General features: G+C 50.9%; 7 protein-coding genes and 1 non-coding gene across 8 annotated transcripts; 2 read left to right on the top strand and 6 right to left on the bottom strand.

The window, feature by feature from the left end:
* Positions 1–259: 259 nt before the first annotated feature.
* BCR38DRAFT_411923 (ubiquitin-conjugating enzyme/RWD-like protein) lies at positions 260–1,059 on the bottom strand (the record flags this gene model as incomplete). Its single annotated transcript, XM_040858626.1, has 4 exons — positions 260–399; positions 459–672; positions 800–845; positions 1,016–1,059. The coding sequence occupies 4 exons, from the start codon at positions 1,057–1,059 to the stop codon at positions 260–262; spliced, it is 444 nt and encodes a 147-aa protein (XP_040713033.1).
* A 1,804-nt stretch (positions 1,060–2,863) lies between these two features.
* On the bottom strand, positions 2,864–4,301 carry BCR38DRAFT_348835 (acyl-CoA dehydrogenase/oxidase; the record flags this gene model as incomplete). The annotated part of the gene is made up of 3 exons (XM_040856451.1): positions 2,864–2,910; positions 2,984–4,009; positions 4,091–4,301. The coding sequence occupies 3 exons, from the start codon at positions 4,299–4,301 to the stop codon at positions 2,864–2,866; spliced, it is 1,284 nt and encodes a 427-aa protein (XP_040713032.1).
* A 1,062-nt stretch (positions 4,302–5,363) lies between these two features.
* BCR38DRAFT_411921 (uncharacterized protein) lies at positions 5,364–8,115 on the top strand (the record flags this gene model as incomplete). The annotated part of the gene is made up of 3 exons (XM_040858625.1): positions 5,364–5,730; positions 5,779–6,620; positions 6,652–8,115. 3 exons carry the CDS (start codon positions 5,364–5,366, stop codon positions 8,113–8,115), a joined length of 2,673 nt encoding a protein of 890 aa, XP_040713031.1.
* Positions 8,116–11,004: 2,889 nt separating this feature from the next.
* On the bottom strand, positions 11,005–12,177 carry BCR38DRAFT_526357 (uncharacterized protein). Its single transcript, XM_040865350.1, has 2 exons — positions 11,654–12,177; positions 11,005–11,600 (listed from the first exon to the last, which is right to left on the bottom strand). The coding sequence occupies exons 1-2, from the start codon at positions 12,032–12,034 to the stop codon at positions 11,472–11,474; spliced, it is 510 nt and encodes a 169-aa protein (XP_040713030.1). The 5' UTR covers positions 12,035–12,177; the 3' UTR covers positions 11,005–11,471.
* Positions 12,178–13,895: 1,718 nt separating this feature from the next.
* On the bottom strand, positions 13,896–13,998 carry BCR38DRAFT_t257. Its single transcript has one exon. It is a non-coding gene; the product is annotated as a tRNA-Thr (tRNA).
* A 149-nt stretch (positions 13,999–14,147) lies between these two features.
* BCR38DRAFT_349346 (uncharacterized protein) lies at positions 14,148–14,815 on the bottom strand (the record flags this gene model as incomplete). Its single annotated transcript, XM_040856488.1, has 2 exons — positions 14,148–14,450; positions 14,528–14,815. 2 exons carry the CDS (start codon positions 14,813–14,815, stop codon positions 14,148–14,150), a joined length of 591 nt encoding a protein of 196 aa, XP_040713029.1.
* A 2,002-nt stretch (positions 14,816–16,817) lies between these two features.
* BCR38DRAFT_459777 (integral membrane protein S linking to the trans Golgi network-domain-containing protein) lies at positions 16,818–17,559 on the bottom strand (the record flags this gene model as incomplete). The annotated part of the gene is made up of 2 exons (XM_040862332.1): positions 16,818–17,220; positions 17,312–17,559. 2 exons carry the CDS (start codon positions 17,557–17,559, stop codon positions 16,818–16,820), a joined length of 651 nt encoding a protein of 216 aa, XP_040713028.1.
* Positions 17,560–18,256: 697 nt separating this feature from the next.
* BCR38DRAFT_487860 (oxidoreductase-like protein) lies at positions 18,257–18,691 on the top strand (the record flags this gene model as incomplete). The annotated part of the gene is made up of 2 exons (XM_040864203.1): positions 18,257–18,496; positions 18,560–18,691. 2 exons carry the CDS (start codon positions 18,257–18,259, stop codon positions 18,689–18,691), a joined length of 372 nt encoding a protein of 123 aa, XP_040713027.1.
* Positions 18,692–19,705: the final 1,014 nt, after the last annotated feature.

Raw genomic sequence — 19,705 nt, 5'->3', positions numbered from 1 at the left:
AAAATATCCGATTAGGCACTGGCGGAAACGGTTGTTCCATTTTCGCCCACAGGACAATATCTAGCTATATTCGTGACCCTGACCGCAGAATGAGAATAAAACGCCGGCAAATTGACCATATTGTCTCGAAGGGAAAGGGACATCGTATCAATGATTCACCTTCTCCCCGCCAATATCACCCTTAGCTGCACTGGCCTATTTGCCCGCCAGCCGCAACTCGTCATGCATCACCACCTCTACCAACCAACGTCAAAGACTCCTAGATGGCATACTTCCGGGTCCACTCGCGGGCGGTAGCTTCGTATCGAGGACGGTCTGTCTTGTAGACGTGTGCGATCTCGGGAACCAGAGGGTCGTCGGGGTTAGGGTCCGTCAACATCGAGCAGATCGAGAGCAGGACTGTTGGTCATGGTTAGGGCGCTTACGTCTTTACTTGACCACAGAAGGGAGGCACAAACCTTTGCTGATCGTCAGAGCAGGACTCCATTGGTCTCTCAAGATGTCCAAGCAGATACTGCCGTTCGAGTTGATGTTGGGGTGATAGATGCGGGTTGTGAAGTTGACCTTGGGAGGCTTGAAGGGGTAGTCTGTGGGGAAGTGGATCGCCAGGAAGAATACGCCGCCAGAGTAAGGAGAATCGCTAGGTCCCATAATCGTGGCTTGCCAGTGGAACTGTCGCAGGTCAGCTTAATGTTCATGTGCGGTATGTTGCGACGTGCGGTGGATGGTCGTGTGCCTAGCGAGTCATGTAGACACTCGGATCTTTCGTTCAGCGAGGGTAGAGGTAAAAAATGCCTACCAGATCTTCGCCAACAGGTCCTGCAGAGCAAGACGAGGGGGGGTCGCTACAGGAGAAAAGATGTCAGCAGATGCCATGGCCAGACAGCGGTTTTCCTCGTCGAGGCTGCAAGGCGGACGAGGCCTTGTCGCTGAAGTTATGTGAGACCACCCCGCTTCAAGGCGCCCGCCCCACCTTGATTCACTGAACGAGGGGATGGAGCAGAATTCTACATACCGGCCCAGGTCCGTCAGCTCCTTATTGATGCGCTTCAAAGCCATGGTGTCGAAGAGGATGTGATGTCTCGGGTGAGTCTTGGGGTGTCTCTGGTGTGGCGCGAAGTCGGGTGTCTCCTATTTGTGCAGCCTGTCAGTCGGGTCGTCGATGTGGAAAGAGCTAGAAAAGGATGGACAACGACGATGACGTTTGGAGATTGCAGCTGGGGAGGGAGGGGGGCAGGAGAATAAATTTAACGCACCAGAAAAAGGGTATCTATGAGTAAAGACGAGTCGCGAAAAGAAGACGTTGAAGGAAAATGCGGTTTGGGGCTGTTGATTGATTGATGATCAAGATCGGTGAATGGGGAAAAGTTGTGTTCGGGAGGAAAGAGTGTTCTAAAAGTTGGTCCGGAATGCAGGATGGCCAGCGACCAGGGAGCGCAACAAAGGGCCGGGGGCCCTGGCACCGTGGTGAAGTATGGCTGAGTTGTGGTGAAAAAGGCTGCATTTGGCTCCAGCTTGGAGTGGTCGACCCACCTTTGACTTGTTACTCGAGCCCAAAATTCACGACGTGGCGGCAAGAACGAAGCTAGTAACCAACAGGACCCCGACAATACCCCTAGCCAAGTCAGCCTGACGAGCCCAACTATTATTTCAATGGTACCCTCGGTCTTTACAGCCTCAGGCAATCAAATCATTGTGGCAGGCAGACTGCACCGCCACCCTTGCCGCCCTTGGATGGCATGGTATTGTAAATTCGCCTCGGGCATGATGCAAACATAGTCACTTTACTAATCATCCTTGAAGCACGATTCAGCTTCTCAAGTTGTTCCTCGCCTTCTTCAGAGAGCCAATCAGGCGGAATCTTGCTTTGTTCGCCCAATAACCTTCATCGTTGACGCTGCTCCGCATTTCAGGACCGGAGGTCAAGGATGACAGCGAAGAACATTTGAATTCGAAGACTACTGTCAGCCAATTGCGGCTCTACTATTACATAGTATGCTTCTTTCAACTTCTCAAGATGGCGTCTAGTATAGAGTCCACTCCAGTCGGTGGGTCCTGGAGGTCAAATTGTGTTGCTGGGGCAGTGGATTGTTCGCACAAGCAGGTTTAAAGGGGTTCTCCACGAAGCTATTTGAGATCAGCGACGTTGGACGGCTCAAGCCTTGAATGTTGTAAGGAAGCATGTCAGTACCCATTCGAACGTCACAGCCCGGGTGTAAACCACATCGAGTCATACTATAATCAGCATTATCGCAGGCGAGTTACGGCTCATCTTCACATAAGCATCTTGATACAGAGTATGAGCATGCTATTGCAACTGTTCAGATAGCATAAAAGTGAAAGTGGCTAGCTGGAGCTGGTCTGCGCTGGCCGGCAGCAACTTCATATTGTTGGCACAATGCGACAGCTTTGTAAATTACAGCTCTCGACACTCCATGGCGTCGTAGCTTTGCGGACACTTCATGCGAACTTTAGGTCTCGGTTCCTGCCTTCCCTAGCAACGCAGTTGCGAAGTCCTGAAGTTGACGCACCCTCGCGGAACTACTGCTAATGCAACTTTCGCTGTGTATTCCTCGGCGTAGTTACCTGCAGCTCAGCCTCCCCTAAACTAGAAGTGAAAACATCCAGGTTGCGAAGGGTTATCAATACATAGTTATCCCGTCCGCCTAAGTCTGTAAGCGAAAAGCCTAGAGGTAGTCAATCAATTGGGTATAGTCGAACTTGAAAGCAAGGCTCATTCGCTTGTGCCATGGACAGTGCAAGATGTTGCTTGGTCCAACCTCACCTCCTCGGGCTGCTCGGTGAGACGGCAGAAAATATCGTTGGTGTATACAAATGGTTTTGCAAAATGGAGTTGACCGTATTATACAAACGCCTGGATCCCAGTGATCGCTCTCCCCAGAATCAAACCTGTTAACCACCACGTTAGTAAACGGTTTCTTACCCGGCAATACAGCGGGATTCATAAGATGAGAGTACATACTATGAATATCACTCTGCCCCTCGTAAGTCTGGGTAACGAAGAGATTCGCCACATGTCGTCCGATCGCATACTCATCACTCACCGCGTTCCCACCAAATATCTCCTGCAGTGTCCGCGCGTTCACCAGTGCCCGATCACAATTTTGCCGCTTAATCAAAGAGATCATCTCGGGCGTTGCCTTCCCCTCGTCCTTCAGCCGTGACACCTGGATCGCAGCCAAGACACCATACGAGGCATCCGTGGCGGCATCAGAAAGCTTCTTCTGAACGAGCTGATACTTGGCAATCGGGTTGTTCTTAAACTGCCTCCTCTCCAGTGCATACGTCCGCGCTCGTGCCAGACAGTCCTCCAGGGCCCCCATGACGCCAAACGCAATGCCCATTCTAGCCGAGTTAAGGCAGGTGAACGGCCCGGAAAGGCCCTCAACATCGGGGAACATGTTGGCAAGCGGTACAGGACAGTCATCTAATTGAATCATGCCCGTTATACTGGCCCTCAGCCCGTTCTTGTTCTTGATTGGCGGCGTCTCCAGCGTTCCAGTCGGACAATTCTTCCGCTCGACGAGAAACCCCCGTATCTTACCCGTCTCCTGCATCTTCGCCCAGACCATGAGCACGTCCGCGATAGGGCTATTCGTGATCCACGTCTTGGCACCGCTGAGAAGCACGTAGCCGCTTTTGCTTGGATGCGGTCGCGCCGTGGCCTCCATGCTCCCCGGGTCGCTGCCGTGGTTCGGCTCCGTCAGACCGAAACAACCCAGCATTTTCCCCTGAGCCATGGACGGCAGAAATCTCTCTTTTTGTTCGGTGGATCCGAAGGCGTGGATCCCGCCCATGACGAGGGACGATTGTACTGACATGCCGGACCGGTAGCCGCTGTCTACTCGTTCGACCGCCCGTGTTATCAGGCCAGAGGCCACTGTAGATACGCCGGCGCAGCCGTACCCTTCAAGGTTGGCACCGAGGAGTCCCAGTTCGCCCATTTCAGTGAGGATCGCGGCATCGTAGTGTTCGTCTCGGTACGCCTCTGAGCCACGCAAGCATTAGCAACAGATAGTAAGGGAAGTCAATGGCAATGCTTTGGTTGGCTGGCGAGCAGACTACTTACGCAGCACCCGTGGCAGCATGCGCTCTTGGCAATACCGCTCTGCTGTCTCCGAGATGGCTAGCTCTTCCTCTGTGAGCAGCGTCTTGGTCGCGAGCGGATCTTCCCAGTCGAACATGGGTCCGGCGGTCGAGGCATAGCTTCGTTTGGGACGGGCTAGCCTCAGTGTGGTGGCCACTGGCCTGGAACACCTTCGAGCAGCTTGACAAAACATGACTGCTGCTTCTTTTCAGTCAATTCGTACAAAGGAGGAATATAAAACGAGGAATTCCCATTCTTAAAGACGGACTTGCACGGGTGGCAGCGGGCAAGCGGGCCGAGGCCGAGGTCCGTACCATCAACTATTGCCGATGCTTGCCGCCATTGATCAATGCCGATGTCGGCTCAAGACGGCTTCTGAAGCCGGCCCGCCATCGCAGTTGTAAACCTCAGCAGCGAGAAAGACTGACCCAACCGTCAACAGCTCGTAGCATAAAATTGTCACCCCGTCCATGAGCAAAAGTTCCTGGAGATATGGGTGAGTTGCCGACACAGAAGTCAACGGTCAGAGTTCACTTCAAGAATCATGCTGAGGCCTTACTGACTCTCTAGCTACTACTAGGTGGCTACATTGAGTCATTCTCCTCTCATGACAACTGGCCCAGAATCAATTGAGACATATACTTTATAGGGACTGTCGGTTATTTCAAAATATAACTACCCGTGAATTTTCATAATTTTTTCAGGTGAATCACTTGCGCTGTCAGGCATCACTCAACCCTTATATTCACACAGGTAGGGGGCCTATTAACACCTTCATGTCACAGTCTTTTAAAGACACCAAAACCCAGTGGCCGGAGATTTGCAAGGTTCTACACATTTCACACGGGTTCGGGAGGTGCTATCACTCATACTAATGGACCCGTCCAAATCAGGTAGCCCCCACCAAATGGTAACGACGCCAAAGAGTCTCAGGAGAAGTTGTGACTTCTTCGGCAGCTGTTCGTCCCTGCCTTCAATACCAACTGTCATGTGATTTTCATTTATCATGACCATCAAGGAAAGGGACTCGTAAACTTGGCACAATACAATACTGCTTACCTCTCATCTCAACCATTCATCTCCGTCATTGCTTTCCACTCTCTCACCTAAACCATGCCCTCCATTCTTAAGCACCCCCGTCTGGCCCTCAAGCTTATTTTCTTCTGCATCCGCCATCGTGTATCCTCACTTTTTGACAAGTGCTTTGGGCGCTTGTTCAAGAATAAGGGCGAACGAACCCCGCTACTCCCTCAGCATGCCGATGATACCGAAGAATGAGAGAACTTCGCTGACGAGCAACATCACCTCTGATGGCGCAGTTAACCGGATTTCCTCTCCAAACCCACCCTCAGTCCCCAACACTGCACCCAAAACTCGCCGGCTGAAGTCGACATCCAGCTCATGCCAGCCCTCCAGTATCGACGAGTCCAATGTGGTGCCCTTCGTCCCGGAACATCACCAAAGGGAGAACAGCCAGGAATACGAGCATGCGCACTGGTTGTTCTCGTCTAGCGCAAAAGAGGTCCAGCCTTGGAGTTCTCAAAGATGGCAGTACCACCAGAGCTTAGAGGCTTCTGGACCACGTCTGGCAACACCAAAGAACACAACTTGGAACCCAGCTCGTATTATTGAACAGGACTTCGATGCGGACTAGCACGACTGCATCAAAGATGACTTGGTCTCGGTTTGGTTGTCGGATATCCCATTCCCTTCATTTGAATCGGTTCAGGCACCTCGTCCGATGAAACAAGCTCAACGAAATATCACATCTGAGTCCATGGCGCCTGACATCGACGATATTGAAGCTTTCCCCAAGCTAGCTAGTGTTGCCGGTGCCCAGATACGCCGAAATTTACTCGAGACATGTCGAGGCAAAGGTGCCAGGGCCAGTTCAAGTAACAAACCTGATCACATGTCTTGGGTCCATGTTTCTCGGGACGATGTAACCTCGCCAGTGTCCGCGCCACCGCATATCAACGAAGGCTCAACGTACCATGGATACTTCGACCACGTACCCGCAAGAACTTCGAACAAGATTGACGTCAATCGCTCTCATTCGCGATGGGGCTCAGGGTTTGATGGGCCCCTCAGTCCTACAAGCAACAACGAGACCGAGTCGGCACCAAGTGAGATAGGATCAAGTTTACCTCAGCGGATGCAAAGCGGAGGTGAAAATTCACAAGTCAGTTCCACCGAGTCCGGTTCCATTGACTGGGAAAGGAGCTGGTTCAAGAGAAAGCCTCGTCGGACTCACAATGTCTCCGAGGTTTCGATTCCTGATCCTGCCTTTCATACACATGCGATTGACTTGTTCTCCATGACCAGTCTCGATGCTGAGGATAGCAGCGGGGACTCCGGGTCTGACATAGCATGTCCTCACGTTGTGGAACATCATGCGCAGTTTCATGCCCTGCAGCAGTTCGCCTTGAAATCATGTCCCGAACTCCACACCACCTTGGATAAGTACGAGGCAGCCGATTCAGAGGCAAGTTCACACAGGAACGAGTGGCGAGTAGTCGTTTGCAACTAACACTGACCCGCAGGATCCAGCTTCTGGACTATCAGCCCATAGACCAAACACAAAGCGACCCCGAGAAACCATGCGAGACGCCATGTCAAGGCGCCTGCATTCTCTCGGACGACGATTTCACCGAACCTCGTCGAACTACTCAGTTCGCCCTGACTTTCCAGCCCATCCTCACGGCAAGGACCGCCGACTATTGGCACGGAACTCTTCAGACATCTGTCCATCCTCGGGCGACGAAAACCCAGTTTTCAATTCGCCGGCATCTGATTTCATGCCTGATAATACGTCGGGGAAGCCTGCCGATCTACTCGACAAGGCTAGTATCATGATTGCCGCTGCCGAACTCGATCGACTTTCGTCGATGGGTGGTCGAAGCCACACACCCAAGGATCCGGAAACAAGTTCGTCTCTGGGTATACCGCCCAACACTCCATCATCACCCGGTGGTTTCCCAAGCGGGGCGGCGAGTCCTTCGAGCGCCGGATATGCGGCTGCAGCACCTCCTCCCTCTTATGCCCCGCCCAGCAACACTTCAGCTTCCGGTGGTCCGTCCGGAGTAAGCACGCCGGCTAGACGCGGACAACGACGGCGGGCAGCACGAAGCCGTCTATCAGAGGTAACAACCCCTGAAGACCTAGGCACGGCCGATTCCACGCTATCTCAGGCATTCACGCCGCCGATGATCGACAAGATCGGGGAAACGGTAATCGATGACATGGATGACTTTGATCAACCGCTATACCCTCGGCCGCTCATGGTCAATCGCAGTGGTAGACAAGCCGCACCAAGACTGCAGAGAGACCGCCCTGATGTATCATCACCCAAATACGCAGAAGCTAGGACGTCACCGATTCCCACCAGAGAAGCGGAGAAACTTGTCAAGTCAAGAAATTTATTGGAATTGTCGGATGTTGTGGACACCATTGTTGAAGAGGAGGCCAACACCATCCCCGTTAGAACATCCTCAATTGGCAAGACATCGGAATGTGGCCTCGAACAGCCTCGAGTTTCCGTTCAGACTTCACCTCTCGGCGTGCGGCCACATGTCACTTCGACGGTAAGTTCTCCTGGGCAGATGCGGGCATCATCACCACCACTCGTGAAACCTATCCCTATCAGGGCAGACACAGAACCCAGACCAGACGCCTTGCCCTCGGAGTGCATCAATCTTGCTCCGACGGTGAATCCAGCCTCCGACGTTTCGCAGTCGCCAACATCCACAGAGACAACCTCCTGCCATCCAGATACCTGGACAGATGCACAGGGTGAGCCAGGAGATTCGGATCCGTTCTGTCCGCCGGCTTGCGAAACAAGGCATAGCCACGAAACTGCGGGATCCCCCGTGCAGCCAATGGGGTTCTTCAGAAAGAGCACGAGCGGGACTGTGCACATACTAGACGCTGTGGAGAGTAGCGGGAGTGAGGGGCAGCAGGACAAAGTGACAAATTTCAGGGATCATGACTGTGTGCTTGAAAACTGAAGTCAGATGGGCCAATGAGTATGAGGTGGTGAGGTTGGAAATTATCCTAAATAGGAATATGAAGAATTGTTTTCGCACATCGCTGATTCGGTCCTCGTGTGGTCTTCCTCTCAAGCTGCTTCAACTTGATGCCTTTATTAGTAGTGCACACTACTGCAAATTTCCAATAATCGGCCCCAACTATATCTACCAGATACTGGTTTCCAGTTCATAATCTCCTAGCATAGTGCAACTATGACCTTCGGAAGACTCGCGGCCGTTACATAGACGGTTCGCGTCGCGATAAAAGACCACTACTCAGCTTCAGACTTCGCCAGTCTTGCTCAATGCAGCTGCAACTTCCTTACTCGGCCAAACTACCTTGGGTGCCACGCAATCGTAATTGTGATAGAATGCCCTCATCATGATTATCGTACTCCTAGCCTTCCTCATCATCTCTCCGAAGGCACGAAGCCGGGTCCCACATCCTGTCCCCCCCATTATTGGCATCAAGCGCTTCTGCGAGGGATTCGACCTTGCGCTTTTGTTTGTACGTACTACATGGCGTGATCGTGGCTCACAAATACGCCTACGATGAGGTGAAGGGACAGGAGGAGGTCCCCATGGCCAGCGTGGCTAGCGATGGTTTCGTAATCGTCGACTATGTCGACCGTTTTGAGGGATTGAATGGCAGAAGTGGGAGACGCGACGTTGAGACGCGTCGCTTTCCTAGTATTATTTAGTCTTACAATGTCTCACTTAAGTCACAGGCTCAAGCTCCAAATCAGTCAGTTCACCCCGTCGCCAACATAGGCGCTATCACATTCCCATTCCCTCCTCGGCAGTGCTCGCCTATCCAATGTACACTGTTTCCAACAAGTTAACACATATCTACGGACTAGGTCATGCTAGCTTCTATCCGGGTTAACGTAGTAGCGCTGCTCCGAGTTAGACGTGTAGTATTGTTGCGTACCTATGGTTGGGGTACAGTAGTAGGTCGTACTACTCGGAACTACCGTTGTCGTTGGGGCTAGGTTGGTCACCGTGTATAGGGTTCCGGTCGTGTGGGTGGGGACTGCCCAGGTGTGGTTGTGGGCGGCGCAGGTCCAGGTGTCATAGTGCTGAGTTTGGGGGGTGTAGAATTGCGACATGGTTTGATGTATGCTTCTGCGGGTTCTGTGTAGAAACTCAGCCAAATCATCTGTTTCGCGCCGATAATGTAGTATGAGTAGAGGGAGTGTGGAGGAGAAAGGGGTTGAGGGCAGGGAGTTGGCGGTTTAAATAGTTGTTGTGCAGCTTCTGACTCATAGATGCTAACAGGCCCAAGTCAGATGCTTCTTGACGGGAGTGTTCGACAATCGTTGCTTGTGACTCGTTGGGTTGCCAGCATTCTAGAAGGTTTGCTAATTGCTACAACAGTGCGTCACCTGGTGGCTATACATCAACCCTCATTAGTGTTGCGTAACGTGACCCTGATTTACGGTAGGGGTATTTTGGGCTGCCCATATTTGGAACCGACGGCGGTGATATAAAGTAGAAACTTTCAGAGCTTTTCAAGGTTCTCAAGGGCTCTTTGAGGTTAGGTTGGCTATACCCGTGAAGGCGGTCATCACTGTTGTGTAACATGCGGAGGGACTCCAGCATATGCAGCGATGGGTTTTGATACAAAACTTCAGTTCAGCCAAATACCTGCTGATGTTGAAAAAATAGCGGTTACTTGAGACATCTGTGATCATCGCAGGAGTACATAGCTGACTGGCCTCGATTTGGCACTATATTGAGACGTGCGGATCGCGATGATACACGTGTACGTGTCTTGGTTCTGCCTCTTGATAGGGAAGTGGATTGTCTGATGATTGGTGCATCACTGCCGATAGATAGTATGATAATTGAAAATTGCCCGAGACCAGTCTCTTCGTACAAGGTGATACTTTAGCTAAAGGGAGTGCATTACTGCATCCTGAGAAAATTATGAAGGCCGTGCATAGTCAACCGGTCACTTGCAGCTTACTGACAGCTTGTATATACCTACGAAATGAATCAAGATCGTTGTGTCAATATCAACGCATTAGTAACGCCATCGGAATCCATACAGGAGGTGATGTTCAGCCTTACTAATGTGTAGATCTCATTGACAGCTGTGGAATCATTACGGTCACATGAAACCCCTAGAAAACTGGACGAAGTTCTCCAGTTGAACTATTAGCTATTCATACAACTACTAATCGAATACAGAACTTTCAAAAACTTAAAGTCAAGTGATACCACAGTTACTTCAAACTAGTTCTGAAACTTTTCTCCTTAGTCCTTGAGTTTATCGACTTTAACAGCATTGACTGAAAAAACTTCAAGATCTTGCCTCAGGCAAATCATATTTTAGTAGATCTAAGAAACTGCAACCTTGGAATGTGCTAGATTCATACTTTGATTCTGACTGTTTCAAACAATATAGTAGTAGAAACGGCTAGTCTCCGCAGTGGTTCTTTGCCTTCTTACAATTTTGGTGTCCTGATCTGGGCACTAACAGTAGAACCCCTTGGTGCCAAAACGAACTGTCTCAGAATCAAGCCTCCTTGCTGCAAGCAATCAAATGCATATTAGGCTTCCCAAGTGTCCATGATATGACACGCAAACATTCATCAATTCGATATCTAATCTCAATTACACTCACATCATACATTTCGACAACGAGCCAAAATCAACAATATCTACCAACGGACAGCATCTTAACGCGGGCATGTCATGCCTGAATACTGATGGGATCACACACATCTCTCGGAGTCTCGGCAATAAACAGAGGCCGAGCTCTACTGTTATGCGTTGGGAAATGTCTGCACAGTATACTTTTCCTACATCTTTTATGCAATCATCAAGTCTTAGATGTAACAAATTTCATATTTGCGTCTACTCCTTGATGTACACAACATGCTGGCCCTCTCGCCCAAGCAGAGAGCCCTCTTGGCCTCCTCATGACACATATCTTCTGCACCGCCTGGCTAACGTTCTCAAACACAGCCTTCAAGAGCCTTGGGGAAAATTCCAGCGGGAAAACCAGGCCTTCCGAACGATTGCACCTCGCGTCCCTCGTCTAGAAGATATTTCGTCGTGCACTTGTCACAGCCATGTCGCTATTCAAAGCGTGCATGAGGGAGGCAGTGAAGTATTGCTGTGTTACATTGACATGTCATCCTCAATCAAATCACTCTGGAATTTCTCTTCAGAAAGCTTCGATCTCGTCGCTTTGTCGTAAGAGCCTCGGTTATTCTTGTCCAAGTCCTTGGCGTACAGGACCCTGACGGACTTTAAGCTAAGCTCGGAGATGACGACCATCTCCTCCTTTTCATCTTGAAGGTGGAGTAATTCCCATCGTTGATGAATTATTGACCGAACGTGGTCAAATCTTTGAAGATGGTCTGTTCTAGCAGCTGGCCGATACGCTCAATTTCATCAGTACGTGCCGCGTTGCTGTGGATGAGTTTGTCGCAGATAGGACCGAGCGGCTCAGACTGTGACTTAAACTGATTAAAGTCTACCAATGAAAAGATGTGGTTGAACTTACCACTCGATCATCGTGCAGATGGCCGACATTCCCGGCCCAATAGAGATAGTAGGCGAACGGGCCACCTTGAATAACCGCTTGGCGCTTGCCGAACGTGACGAGACCTGTTTTCAGGTGTCCAGTCAAGTTGAGTTCGCCCCATGTCTTGATACTTCTTGTCCAACGGTTGCTGTCATTGGGCTCACCGAGCAGTGCCTCGATAGTGTCGCCGTCCGGAATCAACTCCGGTGCACCAGCGCGTTTGTAATACATACTGGAGGATGTAGATGAAGGATGTAGAGGGATTGGCGAAGTAAGACTCGGAATCGACCTCACAGGAACATGGAAATGTGCGCATAGCATTCCTCCCGGTGGCGTGCCTGATGGGCTTTCCCCAGGCATGGATGGGATGCCGAAAGCTAAGGCTGGACAACGCGGTTAGGCGCGCATAGCAGCGAGGATACTGGGGTGACAATGTTGGTTGGCGCGGTTGGCTCGCTCAAGAGTCTCGAGTTCGTAGGTCTCAATTTCTCGGCGACCCTGCCTCCAGGAGTAGAAGACCACAGCGAGGAAGATGAGGGGAATGAGGCCAAGGATTATGTAGAGGGGGAGCCAGTTGGTGCCATCTGTAGGAGTCAAGACCATTTCGGACGTCTTGTTTGGGGAGGAATATCACGGATGGTGATTCCTTCGAGACAGGGTTTTGAGGTAGATCATAAAGTCAAGATTCTTTATGGGTGGACGTTTGAAAGTAAGCTTGATATTATGTTATTATGTTCGCAGTTGCCAAATTTAAAGAGTGGTTTGCGGCCCCTAAACGCAAGCAAGCGCACACCTTTGGACAATTTTAACTTGGCACAAGGGAGGATGGTGCAAAATTAGCTCTTTGTTGGTCGTCTAAAGGGGGAGGTGAACATAGTTGTACAGGTTATCCGTAGCAGTTCAGCTCGACCTCACAGCTGATGGTGTTTCTGCATGTTCATGTCTCCCACCCAGTTCGTATGCTTGGAATAGAGACAGGTCATCATAAATAAAGACTTTCCAGTGAATGCACCAATACTCACCCTCGAATGCTACATATTCTGTCAGAGATGTCTAGAAAATAACGAAAGGGATCTCTATTCTCCCACGAGTTGTGTGTGCTCTTCAGCTTAAAGTAGCTATTTGCTCGTATATACCAATAAAGACTGAGCTTGCTAGTACTATGTGACCTACGCTCAGTTATGCATTATTCAATCGTATTTTTTTCTCAATGGTGACATATTTTGAGGTACTTGCTCGCAATCAAGCAGCCATCTTGATCGTATCTCGGTTACTCTCCGAAGATAAAGTTCAGATGTGTGAAGGTCAACCCTCGCAGACTCACTACAACCAGGTGACTTACAGCTGGAACACCTGCCGTGGCAGTGTCAGATGGGAAGCCAATCATAACCCTTGTAGGAGCCCCGCCAAGCGTGGATGACTTAGTCGCGCTCCCTCAAACCTAAGTTGTCATCTTCTTTCCTTCGCTCCTTAGAGTAGAATCTTCGTCGATAGCACCTAATCGAGGTCTCTACCAATGCGATGCAACCCAGGTCGTGACAAGATGAGCCTGCTCGTTGGTGCTGAGTTTCAGGTTGATTTAATTTTTTTATTAAATACGCCGTAGGTGTTAACCCTCGGTACCTCTACAAGTACTCCCTTAAGGGGCTATAGATGATATAGCGGGCCCTTAAGCCGCGTCGGGCGGTTATACAGGTAAACTTGTAGCCAAACGACTACTAAACCTCCTGTCCCTCCCTAAGTCTGTGCTACAACCCCTGCCTGAACTACCGATAAGCGTGGTAATGTGGCACTTAAATTCGTCCTCAGGGGTGGGATGCTGCTGATGTGCAGAAGATGCTCGACTATTTTTTTGTCGCGACAAGTCGTAGTATCTGCTAATTGGGGTTCTCGTCGAGCGTATACATCTCAACCATACGCGCAAGTGGATAGACCGTAACGTGGTCTAGGCGCTCGCAAGAGGGCGTGCTGCGCGCCTTCTATCGTGAAGGGACGGGTTCGCCGACGAGCGTTATCGGATAGGCGAGGTCCGATAAGGGGTCGGATTAACGATTCGAATTCTGGACCGGCTGTCGAGTTATATTCCGCCGACGTAGTGCTTGACGGTCGACTGGCTAGGATGCTCGTAATCCTAAACTGCACCAATCTCCCTATCATCGCTAGGTAGGCGAGGTCAACAAGGTGGGCAGCGCGCCGTAAGGGTTGACTAAACCCCCTTGTGTGTCAGCTGCGGGATTCGAACCCGCGACTCGTCACCGACCGAAGTGGGCGAGGCTCGAATCGGGACTTATCTACTAGCGAAGTGACCAACTACACCAGCCGACTTGATTTAATTATTCTACTGGAACATATTCTTATACTCTACAGGGTCGAATACACGAAAGGAACACCTCAAGCCACTTACAAGCACCACCTGCGAGTTACAAGTTCTCAGCCAAATCGGCATTGACCCCAAATTATGTACAGACGTACTTTAGACGTCCTCGTAGTAAGCCTTGGGGTTGTTCTGATGCGCCTTCTTGCGGTTGCCAAGAGGCCAGGGCAGCTTGTTCAGCACCCAATTCCCGACACCGTCCACCTTCTCACCGGCGATCACCTTGACCCAGCCGTAGGCGCCGCTCACCAGCCACAGGATGGCATTGACGAGATCGATCCAGACGGCCACCTTCATGGCCTTGGTGTTGGCACCCTTGTACTTGTCCTCGTCGGTACGCTTGAGGAAGATGCCGGCAAACAAGCCGAACATGATGATCCAGAGAATGCCGAGGATCAGATCCTACATGAGTTAACGTTAACGACATACTCTCAACATGAAGGAAACCCGCAAGATGGGGGACACTGGATATCACTCACCCAAGCAAACATCCTATAAGGTCGCATTCTGCCAGCAAAAGTCGCCAATAACCCAAGTGCAAGGAACACAACCGCAGTGATACAAGACATACCCACGACGACCACAGCAAACAACCATTCGGGCGCGATGCCGTGGTCTGCTTTCTTGTCCTTGTCGACGAGGTGTCCGTAGAATCCGACGGCGATGAGAGCAAATATAAACTGAAGGCTGCGTACGACCAAGCGAGGCATGTTCTCAAACGCCTTGGCCCACGTTTTGCCCAGCTCCTTGCCGCTATTCACGGCCATTTCGGCGTTGGGCGCCTTGCCGGAAGCGGCCAGTTTGAGGCCTTGGACCCCGACTTGCGCGAGACCCATTTTTGCAGTTTTGGTTTATTATTGAAAGAATCAACGGGGTTGTTGATGAAGTAGATGTGATCCGTGATCAATCCTGGATAATCGATCTGGGGTTTGCCGTGAGGCGATTGTGGTCTAGCGAGAGTGCCGGCCTGCAGCTTCCTGGGTTTGATTTTATGTTGATACCCTTGATGAAAAGGGAAAACGGGACGTCACCGAGTGAAATATAGGAAAAGGCGCAGTCGGAAGAGAGAGTAAATGACTGGCTAACCTGACAAGAAATTATAAGATATGAGTACTAGGAAACGGGATGGAAACCGGCGTGGGAAGGCATAGGGGGAAGGACCACCTTAATAGTCATCCAAATGAACTATGTACGGGGTCGGCTTTGTGGTCTAGTGGTGGCTTTTAGGGCCCTCAGGAATGATTGAAAGACGCGGCTCCAGAAGACATGCAGGCAAAGAGCTTTTAGGCCAGCATGCCTTCTGGGCCCAAAGATTCGAAACAAAGAATATTTGACGCCCAGCGGCTGTAAGCCAGTCAACCCCTGTCATTTCTCCCCAGCCGAGCCTGGATGCGACCCCCGATTGCCTGTTTTGAGAGGACAAAGAAATCGACTGGCTGACAATCACCCGCGACGCTCAGCGCTTATTTTCCGTTCCCCTTGCCAGACGCGCACAACTTGACAGGCGAGTCTGTTTCGCATCGCATCGCACCGGCCGCTCGCGCCTGTAGGTATTATGGAGTATAGATTTATTTTTAGCTAGTGGAAACTGGAGATGGGACTTCTTCTGTGCTAAACACGGATGCCCCCTCAAATCGTCTGCTCAGTATACAATCCAGCCGCGACTGAATATTGAATTCTTTGCTATGAGCACGTAAAGTCTTAAAAGTCCGGACTCCAAATCGTCGTCAAAGCGCCTGTCGTCGATAACAGCTTCAATAGAGCGTTGCCTTCCCAGTGATAGCGTAAACGAGAAAACTAGATATTCATGCCGTGAAGGAAAGGAGGCAGAAGGCCACATGAACGTGCAAGCCGGGGTAGTCCTGCTGCTACAGTGAGTATGCTTAGATTGGCTGACTGCTGTCGACTGTCCAGATGTATGGGATAGTCATGCCTCAGCAAAATATTTAAGAAGTGCTCCGAAAAGAAATAAAGAGCGAAATAAAAGCAATAGTTAACTATATAAAGTATTACTGTCTTATAATATGTAGAACGTGGTATCCTCTATGGACGGTAGACATCCATTTTTAATGGTAACCGAGACCCCAGCAAAATGGAGACCGTCAGATAAGAGGGACATGGAATACGGAGTGGCTGAGAGTTCCCCAAAGCAATGGAATGAGACCGAGATGTGTTTCCTTTCGTTTATGCTTAAGTATTGTCGAGTGGCATAAGGCAGGCTGACTTGGGGAATTGTAACGAAAAGAGACACTTGTGGTCCACCTCAAATCCCCATCTGGCTGCCACAAGATTTCTCATGGTAGAAAGTCCGGCGTAAGGGGGGGAGGGGGGAGGCGAATTGGACACTCGCGCTGGATGTTCATTCACTCCCGTTGTCGCATCTCACAATTTATTGGATGAATGCCTTGACTTGGCTGCAATTGCGAGGCAGGCTCTTGGCCTCGGGGTCTTCGAACCCGTATCTCATCGGCGTTTCTAAGCTTTATTGACGTTGAAATAAATCAAGACAAAGAAAATCGTTCCGAGGATCGCACTCGAGCATTGTAGTCAACCACGGAGCCACCCGCGGGGTGTTGGCTTCGAACATCGCTGAGCAGCCGGCGCAGCTTCTGCTTCTGATTCTACTCATATAGCCACAACACCATGCAGTGCAGTAATATCGTTTGCTTGTAAGCCCATAAGCCGACATCGCTGAACCAATAACACCATACATCTATGTCTCGTAATATGAAGTATTCCGTCCGTTCGTCCGTCAGTCCGTCCGTCCCACTACCTCGCATCAGACCCCCTCATTCCCACAGTCATCTCGTACTCTCCCGCACCATCTCTCCCCCTGCCGCGGCCTCTGCCCCTGGAGAATCCCATCTCCTCGTCGTCTTCCGCGCCGACATCATCTCCTCCCGCTGCGTGCCCGTTCTCTGTAGCCGCGCCTTGATCCCGATTCCCACCACTGCCGCCGAAACTGATGGGCTGCAGCTCCCTCCACCTGCATCCCCACATCCCGAGCGCCACAGTCGCAGCGCTAGAGCAGGCCATGGTAGCCCACCACATGGCATGCCGCGGCACGAAGCCCGTGTACAGCGACACGATGATGAGGTGGATAAAGTGCAGCGAGAGGGCGAAATCGGGGACGAGCTTCGATCGTTGTATTAACGCTACTATCGCGATAACCCTGTTTTCCCCCATGTCTGTCATTAGCAAGCGGGGTTTTCGCGCAACAGGAACGCAAAGGCGCAAGGGTGAGGGCGAATGGGGAGACCTACACAGCACCGGCACAGCACATCCACACGAATGCCATCAGCCACCCCTGTGTTGTATCACCGCGCAGGCTTATCCAGCCGAACACGAGGTCGAGGCTGAACTTGGAGCCGGCGACCAGTGTTGTGAAAAGCATGAGGATGAGCGCTACAGCATAGTATATGGATTGGAGGGCGGCGATTTGGGCGAGTATGCGCAGTGGTGGGAGCTCGGTGATTGCGCCGGAGCGCGGGGGACGGCGGCGTCGGGGCATCTTCTTGTATTATATAGTTGTTGAAGAGAAGAAGAGATGACGAAAAAGAGAGGCTGTTCGTCAGCCGGCGTGGTGTTACTGCCGAATAGCTCGGCGACGTTTCGCAAAAAGGTGGAAAGGAGTGTATGGAATGGAAATAAGGTAAGTTGGTATGGGACTCGAGATTGCTATAATGTAATCATCTCCGGTTTCGTATGAATTCGCGTATCCTGTAGAGGGTGGGTTAGTGTAGTGATGTACCGTAATCGTCGGTATTCGACCAGTCGTCGTTCGTATTCGCAATATCTACGACGTTCGTTTCTCCCAAAAGTATGATGTTTGAGCTGGTCGGCGGCCGGACGGACTGCTCCTCCAACTCTGTCCAAATCTTGATGATAAATGATCTGCCTAGTTAGCCACAATCTTGCATGGACGGGTCCTGCATAGGGGAGGCGCGACGGTAATTTGCGGCACCGCTAGACTGCTTCTAGCTGACCGCCCTAGCCGCGCCCTGGATTTTGCCCTCACGTGCTGTGATTGTGAACCTGGGAGCTTGGCTTGATGACGATTTTGGGGAGCTCCAATGCGGCGGGCTTAAAGATTCATCACGACAATTCTGTACGACCTCCCAATATAATTTGGACGAAGCCAGCACCAATTCTCGAGGAAGAATTGCATCAGATTCACTTGAGCCACTTGAGCCACACATATTGCGAAAATGGGACTCTTCGACATCTTCTCCTCCCCGGAAACGAAGCGTGCAGAGGAGGTACGCAAGGGTGCCGTCGCCCCCGACCGATCAGAGCGCAAGAAGTGCTGGGCTGCCCGCGATAGCTTCTACCGGTGTCTCGACAAGCACAACGTCATCGACTCATTAAATGGCGAGGGAAAGAAGACGGCCGAGAAGCAGTGTAGCGCCGAAAACACAGTGTTTGAGCAGGATTGCGCCAGTGCTTGGGTGAGTTTCTCAGCATGAATGGCGCATGGGAGACAAGACACGGATAATTAACGGCACATTTAGGTCACATATTTCAAGAAGTTTCGTGTCGCTGAATACCAAAAGAAGAAGACTTTCGAGCGGTTAGAAAAGGAAGGCGCCAACAAGATGGCGGTTGAAGGTCCAGGAGATGCGCCAGGGTCAACGAAGAGGTAAACAGAAATGGACGACCAATGGCGGTCGTTCGAAGACGCGAACACTGTTGCAAGTTTCGCGCTCTATCTGGACTCTTCGTGGCCAGAGCAGGCAGATTGTACAACATTGTACCTACAAGACACATGGATTGGCGTTTTGGGTCCATGAAAATGGAGTGGGTTGAACATCTTCTTCAACATACTCCAATTCCCTGAAATGCGCCGATCTGAAATCGTGGCGGAAGTTCTGCTGGCTGCGCGCAGACTGAGGCAGATGTCCCTGGATCCATTCCGTGTGATTACCAGGGGACTGCCTGAGGTGCTAGACAGAAGAGCAGGCATCATCAAACCAATCGTGAAGTAATGCGAGTTCGGTTATAGAAACTGTTGCAATCGTGGAATCATGCCCACCCCCGGTTGCGTTTGGCTATGTTGTAGCAAGCACTGGAATAAAAAGGCCAACGGTTGCGAGCGATATCTGTCGACAGTAGGAAGCGTGTGAGAGTGGTCCAATGTGCGCGAATGCAGACTCAGGCGAGCCGCGGTACCCAACCAGATTGGTCCACGCTGTGTGGCAGCTGCAATAGGGATATTTGCGTTGGCAGCTTGGTAGGTTGCCAAGCAGCTTGATGCACCACCACATGGCAACGTGGGATTGTCCGCTTCATTTGGGCCCCAATTGCGATGATGTCGATTAACTTAGAAAGAGATTCGATGGCCTCCCAGCGCAGCAGTGATAGTCATGCAATGTTAATCAGTGATCTCATGAAATGTTCAGATCGCCCGTCGAGGTTGGACAGTGGACCAGATCGAATTGGGGATAGCCGCGGGGACGCCATTGCTAGTCGCATGCATACTGCGTAATTCGTAGGACTCCTCCAACTCATCAACAAGACGCCAAGTGATTATTAGTATGGAATAACGAACATCTCCCTCTACTATTGAAAAGACTACGAGGCTTTATCATTTCACCTCGGCAATATTTGTTTAGAAGCCAGAGTATTCTCTCCTTTCTGAAATGCCAAGCGATTGGGAG

The sequence above is a fragment of the Pseudomassariella vexata genome (assembly GCF_002105095.1).
Source record: "Pseudomassariella vexata strain CBS 129021 chromosome Unknown BCR38scaffold_11, whole genome shotgun sequence".
Lineage (NCBI taxonomy): Eukaryota > Fungi > Ascomycota > Sordariomycetes > Amphisphaeriales > Pseudomassariaceae > Pseudomassariella > Pseudomassariella vexata.
This window is presented reverse-complemented; position numbering and strand designations above follow the sequence as displayed.

Excerpts from the sequence above, each read along its gene's own strand:
- BCR38DRAFT_526357 (XM_040865350.1), bottom strand. The coding sequence starts at position 12,034 with ATGCCTGGGGAAAGCCCATCAGGCACGCCACCGGGAGGAATGCTATGC. Across the intron at positions 11,601-11,653 it reads ATCTGCACGATGATCGAGTG|TCTGAGCCGCTCGGTCCTAT; the intron begins GTAAGTTCAACC and ends TTTAAGTCACAG.